Source organism: Acomys minous (assembly GCF_964271855.1).
Source record: "Acomys minous genome assembly, chromosome: 8".
NCBI lineage: Eukaryota > Metazoa > Chordata > Mammalia > Rodentia > Muridae > Acomys > Acomys minous.
Window position 1 is genome coordinate 61,568,090 of NC_140489.1, and position 12,663 is coordinate 61,580,752.

The 12,663-nt window shown below is 38.9% G+C and overlaps 1 protein-coding gene across 19 annotated transcripts in view; it reads right to left on the bottom strand.

Moving 5' to 3' along the window:
- NPAS3 (neuronal PAS domain protein 3) overlaps positions 1-12,663 on the bottom strand; it is an 836,020-nt gene that overhangs the window by 569,187 nt on the left and 254,170 nt on the right. For 10 of the 19 annotated variants that reach the window (XM_084791792.1, XM_084791793.1, XM_084791806.1 and 7 more), the window contains one exon: positions 8,722-8,966. In XM_084791792.1, coding sequence (XP_084647918.1) covers positions 8,722-8,966 — 245 coding nt within the window. Of the gene's footprint in view, positions 1-8,559; positions 8,611-8,721; positions 8,967-12,663 lie in introns of all 19 variants that reach the window. The other 9 variants (XM_084791790.1, XM_084791807.1, XM_084791802.1 and 6 more) reach the window with 1 other exon arrangement.

Genomic DNA, 12,663 nt, shown 5'->3' on the forward strand with positions numbered 1-12,663 from the left:
AAACAAAGAGTTACAGGCAGTTGATCATTAATCACTCCATTTTATCACTGAGCTTCTCTCTACATTCTCTCAATTTCTTCTTATCCAAACAACTGGGGGATAAAACTATAGCTTCTATAGATGATAGAACCAAAAATTCTCTTTACATTCCTTTCCGGCCCAGGTTCTACCTTTACTGACATAATACAGATGCAGAAAGGATGTGAAAAGCTGCAGCCAATCAGTATTCAAAGCCACTTTAGTTTTCATAGGTAGAGGTCACCACATATTTATTAAGGCACAGATGAGACTTATGCACAGAATCTGGGAATCAGTTTTGGAAAATTAAAGCCATAGTACAATTTCAATCATACAAAGTAGTCAGAGGTGACTCTCTGCTCTGCTCATGAAATACTGTTATCTGCAGAGTGCTGAAACTATATATTATGCGCTGCAAGAGGTTATAGGGCTAACAAAAGCATATTAAAGACTTCCCAGTCCTAAAGACCAGAGCACAGAAACTTGAAAGTCCTAAATAAGTGGATAGCAAACAGCATAATCAGTGCCACAGGATGCCATGACTGACACAGTGCATCAGCAGGAGGAACCAGTAGATTTCTCAAAGCGAGTTGGATGTGGTAAAGAATGTAAGTTGTGTGCCTTAAAGTTCTGCCAAGAAAGTAAAACGAATAAAAAGTATGTGAAGTCCTAGGGTGCTGGCCAGTCAGCGTCACGTTCTTACAAGACTCTGTGATTTGTTTTCTGGCTCTGATTTGTAATGATTACGTGCGTCCACATCTCAATGATCAAAATGAATTTGAACAATTTCAGTGAAAAAAAATGTGTGTGTGCACACATGCACAGATTTCTGTGTGTGCATGTGTGCTGACCATACTCTTTGAGTCTATGACCCACTAGAGACACAATACCCTCATGTAGAGGGGAATAAAGTAAAATGAAAGGCAGAAATGCTAGCAGAACATGAAACTTGAAAGCATATGGTCTGCAATAATATTAATAAGCAGCATCAAGAAGCCTGAACCATCTCAGAAGAATATAACTCAAGCTACCAATTGATAAATCTTTTCTACAGAATGTGGATACAGGATTAGAAAGTAAGTAATCACCCAGGCTAGAATGACTGGAGAAAAAAAAAAACAATAGAGTACAAACCTGAGGTCTAGGATATTTTATATCACAGGTCATGTGGCTCGTTAAGTTTCATAAAAAGCTGTCATGTCATTATTTACTGATTTCATATTTCTTTCTCTAGGAAATGGGAACCCTGCAAGGTGGAGACATCAGCTTACACACTAGAACTCATGGGCTTTCTAAGACTGGCATTTTTAATTCCTTCCTCTACATCTGAGAGTGAGGCTATGGGACAAGGGCCCATCCAAGGACCTCCACTCCTTCTCATTTGTGCATTATACCTCAATTTACTTTTCCTTTTATTTCACACTATCCCCATCTTCCTTCCTCCGGTTTTCCTATTTTTCCACTTCCTTCTTCCAATGTTGTGATTTTTCACCTGCCCACCCCTGCCAAACATAGCATTTCATTACTGCTATTTAAGTCTGAAAACTTAAATCTCTATTACAATTTAATCCTCAAACAAGATTCAGTGCTCTTCCAGGTATAAGTCAGTGTCCTTAGGTGTTAAAATGGACACAAGGAGCCAGACCATGCTTCCAGTGAGCTCATGCTCTCTAATCCACAGGCAGGTACATAAAGGAAGTTATAGGCAAACAGCAAAGCTACAGAAGCATGTAAGCCAGCTCCGCAGAATGGCTGGTGATCCAGGCAGAAGAGAACTTCATGTAAGAATGGGACATCTGAGCTGGGTATCAAAAGCTAAACAGGAACACACCAAACTCCCCAGCTGTGGGGAGCCCAGGAAAAATTCTCAAAGCACAGAACTTTGATGTGAGCAAGCCTAGAAAAGCCTTAGAAAGCAGATGCTTGCTTTGACTTTCATTCCCCTCTTTGTCTCCAAAGACTCTTAGTGGCAGGTGTCTTTCCCTATGCCCTATGTTCATCAGATGGGCTGAGAAGTATCCAGAAGAATCTAAAAATTAAGTCATGTCCCTCGTCTTATTACAGACCCTTCCATATAGTCTCATCCACACACATTGTTCAGTCCTCACTGAGCCTGGACATGAGAATAGTCTTCTGCATGTCTTCAGGGCTTCATTATTGAAGGCCTCCTGGGTTACATAAAATGTGATTAAATGAATGTGCTCTAGTGTTCTCTTGCTAGCTTTTGTTATGGGAATGCGAGCCATAGCACTTGTACTAGATGAGGAGATGATGATGATGATGATGATGTGTGTGTGTGTGTGTGTGTGTGTGTGTTTGTGTGTGTGTGTGTGTGTGTGTGTTCCTACAAAGAGGACATTCCAGACTAAAGGTAGCATATATAAAAACATATATAGATAGCTTGCAACCTTTGACATTTCCAGAGGAAAATGAGATGACAGCGGAGAGAAGGCATACAGTGGATGTTCAGGCTTGTGCTCATGTTTCTATATCCCCACCCCATATCTAATTTTCCTTTTCAGCAAAAACAAAAAACAAAAACAAACCCAAAGGAAAGAATAAAGCACAAGAACTAACCTTATGGGGTAAAATAATCTAGTAAGCCCTGTGGTTTTTTATTTATTATCTTGTATTTATGTCTTAGCCATATTTCTTCATGGTAGCTTCCAAGAGAGGTCCGCTGAATGTCACTGGCCATGGACTTGCCTAGCTCTGGGGGCATAAGTGGCACTACACCAGTTCTGAACCACTGCACTATGAAGATGAGGCCAGTTCTTCCCTGTAAATAACTAAGAAGCACATCTGGCTGCTCAACCACACAATGAGTCAAACAGTGGCATATAGCAAAACACAACAACAAAACAGGAAACTAGCAATGGCACCTAACGTTTCCATGTTAAATTGTAATTTCATACATCAGAGTCCACACATGTAGACAGAGAAAAACTTGTCTGATAGTGTGAAACTCCAAAAGAATCTTACAGAGATATATTTGCATCATTAAACTCCCATTTGTCAAGCATCCTGCTCTTCCCACTATGAGAGGATGTGCCTGGCCAGGTAGGGCAATGCAGATATTGCTTGGCCAATCATGAATCAAGTCAAATCAAAGATTAGTCCTTAGATGACCTCCTCCAAGAAACAGTAGTCTCACATACACATAGACAAGGATGGAGCGTGGAGGCACACCTGAGAACAGTCACACAGTATTTTATTTCCATGGGCTAAGACCAGGCATACATTGCTCAAACAGCAATAAGCATTGGCAACTCAGCCTCTGGGTGAGGTTCCATTTGGTGCCACAAGCAACTTAGGATTGAGGCAGATGGAACTAGGTACCAGAATGAGTCCCTCAATCTCTGGAGGATGATGGGGCACAAACAAGAGCCAAGTAAGTGCCATGTTTCCATTTTTAACTTACTTGCCTAACTCTAAGGAAGCTTCTACTCAAAATGTAGAATTCAGTCTTGGTCCTGAAACCCTTGCCTATGTGAAAACAACAACAACAACAACGACAACGACAACAACAACAACAACGACAACAACAAGGGATGCCATAGGCTAAGCGCAGAGCATCAAAATAACAAGGCTCCTATTGCAAGGTTTCTGAGGAAGGAGAATGTGCACCTTGTCTCCAAGCATGAATGTCACCTGCTAGAAGCCAATACATGTCAAGCACATACCAAAATGCCAGTGCAGGAACTGCAAAGGCTTCCCCGCTGTGCAGACTAAGAGGACATATCACTCAGATCATCTTAGAAACCCACACATCTCCTGAAAGCGAAGTCAGCTAGGGAACAACCTAGCATTAAATCATCGGATGTAACAACCATCGTAGCAATGATTAAAGCCATCCAAGAGGTTAACCTTCCCCCCTTACCTTAAGTGATTACTTGAAATGAGTACACTAAGCACCACTGTTTACATATGAGTGTGGCATTTGAATAAGGACAGATAATATGTTTAAATAGAGCCCTGCCAGTTTCTCCTCTCAGAAACAGGTACAGCTTAATTTGCTGTAGATGCCTGAAACTACGAAATGAGGATTTAGATTATTTTCTCTTATGTGCACTAGTGTTTTTAATCTGTCTGTATGTCTATACAATAAATTCATGCCTGGCTCACATGGAAGCTGAAGGGGATGTCGGCTCCTCTGGGATTGGAGTTACAGATGGTTGCAAGCTGCCCTGTGGGTGCCAGGAACTGAACTGGGCTTCTCTGCAAGAGCATCCCATGCTCATCACTGATGAAGCATCTCTTGAGCCTCCAGCGAAGTAAAATTTCATAAAGATAGAAAAGCTCTTCCTCCAGGGTCTCCCTTGGTTTTAATCAGCAGTTGCCTTGCATGTTTCCCAATTGCTCCTCTGCAGAGACTAAGGCTGCCATATATTTTACATATTCAGCATCATTCGCTGCCACACACACCCAGGCAAATTATCATTTAAAATCTCTAATGTTTGAATTGAAATAAAACTTAGGTGTACAATGGCAAATGTTCCCAGATTAATTGAGTTGCAGGAGACATACTCCAAAAATTGACTGAAGTCCATGATATTAGAAAGACAGAAAATTTATCTAGTTTTAGTAAATGTCAAATCAGCAGCTATTGCTTTTAAGATTAATAAAAGATGTAATGGTTTCTAGATAGCCTCTAAATAGAGATTACTATGAATGGAGAAGTGATTTACCAACAGTCACCACAATGAGATTTCTTTAAAGGTTACAATCATCGGTTATTTAGCTGAAACACTGCCGAGAACGCCTGGTCATTTCGTGAATAATGCATAATGTTCATTGTAGATTTGATCTGTACCTATAACAATACAGATATTTCTAAAATAATAGAAAAAACCATCTGTTGCCTTCCAATTGCTTAACATAGCATTTCCATGAAGTAATTGACTCAGGACATATTACACGCTGTCACCTGAGTGTTCTCGCTGCAAGCCTAACTTGTAATAATCTGTATACAATGGGCATCACACAACAAACTCATCAGCCTTTATAGACTGCTAAGAAAAGACGTGATGAATGCAGGGCAGAGTGAAAGACCTTTTGGAAGCAGCAAATTAAAATGATTAAAATTCTACATAGTTGTGTGGGACAAATTTAAATTTCGGCTTTGAAATTTAATTATTAGCATGATCAACTCATCACATTAAAAAATGTTGCCTACATAGTGCGAGTACTTTTCATATAAATTTCAAAATGCCTTTAGGTTTATTCAAGAGGCTGTTTGGAGAGGCTCAAAGTATAATGTCTGTCGGTTTTATTGTCAGATTATGAACTGCACTTCACAGGATGCTGCAGGCTATTTATATAAGCTTGTTTATCCATATGAACTTCTTCAAGGGCACAACATGGAAGACCTTAATAAATTAAAATGAACTTCTTTTGATGTTGTTGTTTCATGGCTGTTTGATCAGAATGAGTAGCAGTTTTGCATTAAGGATCTAGAATAAAGCAATAAGCTGTGCACATATTCTATAGCAGAGCCAGCTTGTAGGAAGTGCTCATACATCCTAGAAACATGGGAGAGCCAGAGGTAGACAGGATGACGTCACTGACTTCCTCTATTCAGTTCTAGCTTTGTTGCAAGTTTACTCACAGTGTACCTGTATCAAATTCCGTGCTGTACCATCATCATTAACTAAGATGACTTGTTTTCTCGTTCCGGCTCCCCAACCTCCCCCTCTTCATCAGTGGTACGTGCCAGCCTTGCACAGAATGTGGCACCCATGGGAGATGTGACCACGCTTTAGCTTCTTATCCATCTTAATCGTAACAGGTAATTACGAAGCTAGGCTGACTGAAAGCCACACAGTGAAAAATCAATTAGTAGTTATAGTCTACGCCTGACAAAATTCTCACCCGGAACGTGTGATAGTGATGACACAAAGTGAATATTGTTTATAGCAATGATATGTGACAGAGCATCAGACAGGAAGTCAGGAACTCTTGGGTTCTGGTCTTAGATCTGCTAAGAACTCATTGTAAACTTAGCTCTCATCTACGTAAAGTAAGTCAATGTTTCTATATGATTTGAAGGTTTACATCTGAAATAGACCATAATTCCAAAAGTAAGTTGCTTCATCATACAGGAACAGAATGAACAGGCAATAGAGTCATCATTCTGGTTTCTGTTTTGGCTGCCATGCCTACTGAGAAAGCCTTTACTCTTTAAATGCTTTCGAAATGGAAGTAAATTATAATTATGCTAAAGAAATACAAATAAGTCCAGTCCATCAACTTATATCAAATTAAGTAATATATTTTCACACTGTGTGGTTTCTGTCTCACTAAACTTACCAGTTTCCTTTACATTGTTCTAAGGAAACATGAAGGTAATCATGCCTGAGCAAGCGTAAATAATTTATCTAACATACATGTACTAGAATCATATGCAAAGCCTTTGTGAAATGGAAGGGTTATTGTGGCATCTAGAACATGCATTAGTGTGTCACCAAGTTGCTATCTATATTCTGAATGGCAGAACAAGCCAACAGGAATGTACGCTCACTTTTTTTTGTCATGTTGACATCTCACCCATGAGCGGTACCTTTGCTGTGTGTTCTCACAGTATTACAGCATGGCCTCATGGGTTGCAAAGTGAAAAATATTCACTCTAAGTTCCTTATTAGGAAAGTTTGTCAACCCTGCGCTGGAGGAAAGGAATGTGAAGGAACCCAAACTCTAATCTTCTCTCAACCAGCACAAGTCTTTTTATTATTGAATTTTTTTCATTTATTTGGATCACATTTTTCCCTTCCCTGAACTCCCTCAAGGATCTCACCACTTCCCTGCCCATCCAACCTCAAAACAAAACGAAAAAGAGAATAAAAACAGACAAACAAGCAAGCAATAAGAAACTAATCACACAAAAACATGGAGTCCATTTTGTACTGGCCAATTTTTTTCTGGGCATGGGGTTGATATACTCAGTGTCTTTCCATTGGCAAAAACTCATTTTCCTTTTCCTAGCTCGTATCAAATGCAAGCAGCTTCTTACTCTGGGTCAACTTTCCTTTCTCCAAAGAGCACAATTCTTAAGTAAAGATGGAGTCTATCTTCCTCATCCAAAATTCTGGCAGCTAGAAATGCCATAGATCTTAAAGAACCATGTCTACATACAAAACTCATTTGTTTTTCATATATCCCTAAGTACACCACCTTAATGTAAATTTATATATTATTCTTAATAATTGCATGCAGGTATCCAACAAGGCTTTCTTGTTGTGGCATTACTTTGGCACACTAAGCATTAGAGAGCTTCTAAGTTCACAATTAGTGATTAGGGATTTTGAAAGTAAGTGATGGCAACTCTTAGCATGCAAGGACAAATAGTCACAGTCGTAACTGACCCTTCAGTTTGATCCAGACTCAAACAGGTTCCAGCATCTCACCAGAACTCTTTTCAACAACTTTCCAAACACAGCCAAAGCTACAAGGACTTTTCCAGAGGTAGGTGGCAATATGCAATCACCTAAGGATTATTTTGGATGGGCATGGTAGCACAAGCCTTTAATCACAGCACGTGGTAGGCAGAGGTAAGCAGATCTCCATGAGTCTGAAGACAGCCTGGTCTTCTCAGCGAGTTCCCGGCCAGTTAGGTCTATAGAGCGAGACCCTGTCTCTCCCTGACCCCCGACAAGAAATGGAGGTAGAGAAGACTCACCAGTTAAGAGGACCTGAGTTTGGTCCCCAGCCCATTGGGCAGTTGATAACTACCTGTAACTCCAGCTCCAGGGAGATACAATACCTCTTGCCTCCCAGGGCACCTGCACTTACATGCACATAGCCTCCCAAAGACCCATATACTTAAAACAATAGAAACAAATCTTAAGGAAAAGAAAGAACTTAACTTGCCTTTTGCCCACAAAAAAGATTATCTGCCCCCTCCATTAACAGTCTGTGATGCTTGCAAAGGTTCTGCATATAAGGTGAGGACATGAGAACCTCAAGACTTTAGGACATCCACTATGAATAGCATACCACTAAGAAAAGAAACTCAGTGGCCAATACCATGTATACATCAATTAATCCATGCATATTAGATTGCTAAAACTGCACTCACTTTTTAGGAGTTTCAAAGAACAAGAACATTTTAGAATTTAAACATCAGAGGGTAGACTTACTATTTACAAACAATTTTCACAACAACTATGTCAAAGACTTAAAAAAACAAAAACTTGCTTATATTTATAACATTCACCCAATGTGTCCATAGAGAAATGTAAAAAACTTAATAGATGGATTGATTTTCAAGGTCAATAAAGTCATTAATTTAAAGCCACTTGTCCTGGTTGGGCCTTGCTCCCTTCTTGTCTTTGTTTACTTAACATAAGACACATTAGCTCCACCAATTAACCAGCATCCCCATCGTCAATTGTCAAGAAGCTGCATGTATTTGTATAACATGAATTAGATCACACGTGTAAATTATTTCATCCTAACTCCTATAAAGTCTTTTAGCATGTAAAAGAACGTCTAGGCAGACAGAGTTTTTGAAAACAAAATTGAAATAGAAGAGATGTATTTCACCTTCACATGGTGTCTTTCTCATGCAGAGTTCAGATTTCCACATTTGTATCCCTTTAAAGGATTTGATATGCAGGAAAAGAAAAAAGGATGATGGTGAACATTTCATTCCAGAGACACCGACAGACCACCATAATCCAGACAAAGCAGTGGCCTAAAACCTACCTTTTACTGAGGTGTTTGGTGGAGGGCCTTCCATCCTCAAGTTCCATGGAGGGTCCCCTTGGTTGGCAAAGTCCCTCATTTTGAGATAGCTAATTGTAAGTCGGATGATGGATGCCTTGTCGAGCTGGCTGGTGATGGCTGCAGGAAGAGGCAACAACTTGGCCAATTCATAGAACTCAAAATTTTCTTTTCCCCGGCGGGAGCGAGCAGCGTCTCTGGATTTCTCCTTTCTCAGTGCTTGTAAACTGAAAGCAAAGAGGTAGGAAAGGGCTGTTTAGAATATGCGATTATGATTTTTTAACTTCTATCACTTTTTTCACTCAACATATACCAAAAATGAATTCAGGATTCAAGAGCCATAGTTAGAGGAATTTCAGGTAATGTCTATGGTGACCTCTTGTCACGAACACACTTATGACTAATGAAATCGTGTTTTGCTTGTTACAACACTGGCCTCCTCCAACTCTCCAGACAGTGAGATGCAGCCCTTGTTTCTAAGGCCCAAAAGCCAAACCTCATGATGGCATAATGATGTGTTGAAAGATAAGCTCTGTCTGAGTTATTAACATTCACAGACATTATAGATATGTTACTTCACAGAGAAAGCAACAGGTTGGACCCAGAATTTTCCTTTAACTATTTATGTGCATTTCTGTTTGAAGTGTGCTCTCATTGCTGAGAGCAGGATCTGGCACAACTGAAGCCATATGTGAGAGTCTGGTGGGAGAGCCGTCTCCTCTGAGTCATTCTCACTGCTTTGTATCTGATGAGCGATGTATTCAAACTCAGACCCCAGTGATGGCTAACTGGGTTCTATTTGTAGCACCAAGGAAGTAATAAATTAACTGGGGACTATCTGAGTTACTGAACAGAAACATTTTAAGTGCTTAAATCCATATCCTGAATTCCTGTAAAATAAAAGAGCAACAAGGACATAAGGAAGTCCAGAGAAAGAGATCAAAATGGTTTCAGCAATATGGCTCCATTCTTCATAAATAATAAATGGAGAATAATCTGCCAAGTCACATTATAGTAGCCATGGATGGCTTACAGTAGAAAAAACGCATGTTCTTCATACACCTCAAAGGGCTTACAGAATATCTGCATAACTTAAGAAACGCCATGATGCCTGATGGGTAAATAGCCCAAGCAGCATATATGATTATATAGGAGGCAAATAATGCTATCATTTTGAATCATTTAAGTAACTAACTTTTGTCCTGCAATATGATTCAGGTGATAACTTCAGAAAGAAACATGACTAACTTGTAAGGAAAAGATGTGTTATGCCACATGCTTTCCAACATCTTGATCAGTCTATTAGAACCTACAAATATTGGCTTATTGAAAATTATATGTTTCAGATGGATATAGTATAAGTGTATCCAGGATCTGGGCTAAGACCTTAAACCAGAGTATCTTAAGTCCCTGTTTCTATAATGCACCTAGCTCATCTAAGGACAGCTGTCATGATTTCAGCATGTGTTTTTGCACCACAGGTGAGCAGGGAAAGGTGCAGTGCCTAGAGTTTAGTGCTGTTCTTTCCTTGTGTTCTTGTAACTAAATACTACTCCAGCTGGGGTAAGCTGATACTTTCTTGGAGCAGTAAGTGCCTGTGATGGAGTTCTAGAGCAGGGATTTTTAGGACCTTTAAAGTTAAGGAAGGGACGATCAGTGAGTGATGGGAACCAGTGGATCTGGAGACGAACCCTAACTAGGAGATAACATGTGACTGTAGCCGCCCGCCAGGGTCCCCAGACTTCTAGTGCTGCCATTTCTAGATAAGAAAAAAATCTAAATTTTTATAAGAAAATTTCAAATTTTAACAACTAATTAATGGTTTTGTTTAACTGTGCATGCCAATAAAGCATGTTATGGTCAATCATGGATCAGTGACCCATTTTACAATTGGGCAATAACTGGGGAGGCCAATTTCAAAGGTAGTTTTACATGGATGTTATGTGTAATTTTCCTTGTCACCCAAATGATCATAAATGAATTCATTCATTATCTAATTAATATTCCTAATATTTACACTAGAAATTTCTCCATGTAACTAAAGCAAAGTGGATGATTAAGCAATTATTCTGAAATTGATATTAATGAATAGGCTTGTCAATAAACCAAGGGGAAAAATTAATCCTCATGAGGGCTGGGGATGCTAGAAGAAGGAGAAATGAGCAGAGAAAGTGATGGATGGGCACTAAGTGAAAGTTGGCCAGGAATAAAGAATACAGTGGCAAGGTTGCACATATACAACGTGAGGAGTGTATACAACAGAGTACCACACACTAAAAAACTAGAAGAAAGTGTTTTCAAAGTTTTCACCATAAAGAAATGATGAGGTTTTAAATAGATAAATGTTTAATATGATTTGAATGTTATACAATATCTACATGTGTTGAATATTATACATGGTACCAATAAATATATATGACTTTAATATTTTGTCTATGCTAAAATAAAAACAAGCAAAATATTACAACATAGTTTAATTAAAACAGTAAAAAAAAATCCATCAGGAAAAGCAAACTGTAAGACTGTAGAGACCAACTAATAGCTTCCATAGGTTTATAGGGAAACAACCCTTTCCTCTCAGGGGAGGAGAAAAAACAGACACTGACAGCTCTGAACACTTTGCCTAAATATTGTATTTCACTTACTTTTCCATGCTAGAGATGAGCAATGCTACTAGAAGACACACACCATGCACAGGGACACACACACACACACACACACACACACACACACACACACACACATACACACACACACACACACACATACACACACACACACACACATATATATATATAAAGAGAGAGAGAGAGAGAGAGAGAGAGAGAGAGAGAGAGAGAGAGAGAGAGAGAGAGACTTATAAGCACCTACCCTACCTCCTTGTTTTTTCTCACTTTCTCACCTCCACTTTCCTCAACTCTAACACACAATATACCCCTGTACTGAAGTCATGCTCTTGGTCATTATCTTAATAATAAAGGATCTCCATGCCTCCCACATCACATCATTATGCAGGCACCATAGTTCAGAAGACTTTCAGAATGACAGCACTGTGTCTATAATAAGTAGTAATTGGTTTTGAGGGCAACAGCAATAAAATACAGTCAAAGGATTATAAAGGCTGTTGAGACTCTGGTATAATAGATGAAACTAAAGATCTTAAGACAATAACACAGCTTGCAGATTAATCTTTTGCTCGGTTTTATGAAGTAGAGCCTAGCTATAATCAGTTCTCAAATTGAATTAAGGACCATGTTAAAACCTAAAATAAACTTTGTTTCTGTATATTTTGTTCTAGACAAAACATTTTGGCTGCATTTCTCAAACACAAAAGTAGCATAGATTGGTTGTATATAAGTAAAATAACACAATGCCAATCTCTGCCATCAAAAGTATGACAGAACTTCAGATCTACAATTATTTGCTTCCTGGAATATAAACCTCCCAGTGTTCTACTGTGTTCAATTTGGATTCTGGATAGAAAAAACAGAGAGCCCCTTAATCCTTAGCAAAGATTGTGACAATATCAACTTTTTTTGGTGACTGCCCCATCATCTGCAGCAAGCATCACCACCACCAATAAATAACAGGATCAACAAATAAGTTCAAAAGACACCATTATCCTATATACATATATTTTCTACCAAATAGAATGTGCAAAGTTACGTTTCTGTGTTAATTTTTCAAGAGATAAGTAAGTGACTTTCTAAATGTCAAATGGGTCTAATCACTCCTACCAAAGGGTAATACTTAGCTAAGCCCTACAGTTCCTCTTAGAATAACACAGAATCCTCAGACAAAACATTTGTTGCTAATCCTTGCTCTATTATTTATTGACTATGTACAGCTCACTTCTAATGCTTCTGGATTTCTTATCTGTAAAACAGGATGATACTACTATATACCTTTGTCATATTTGATAGA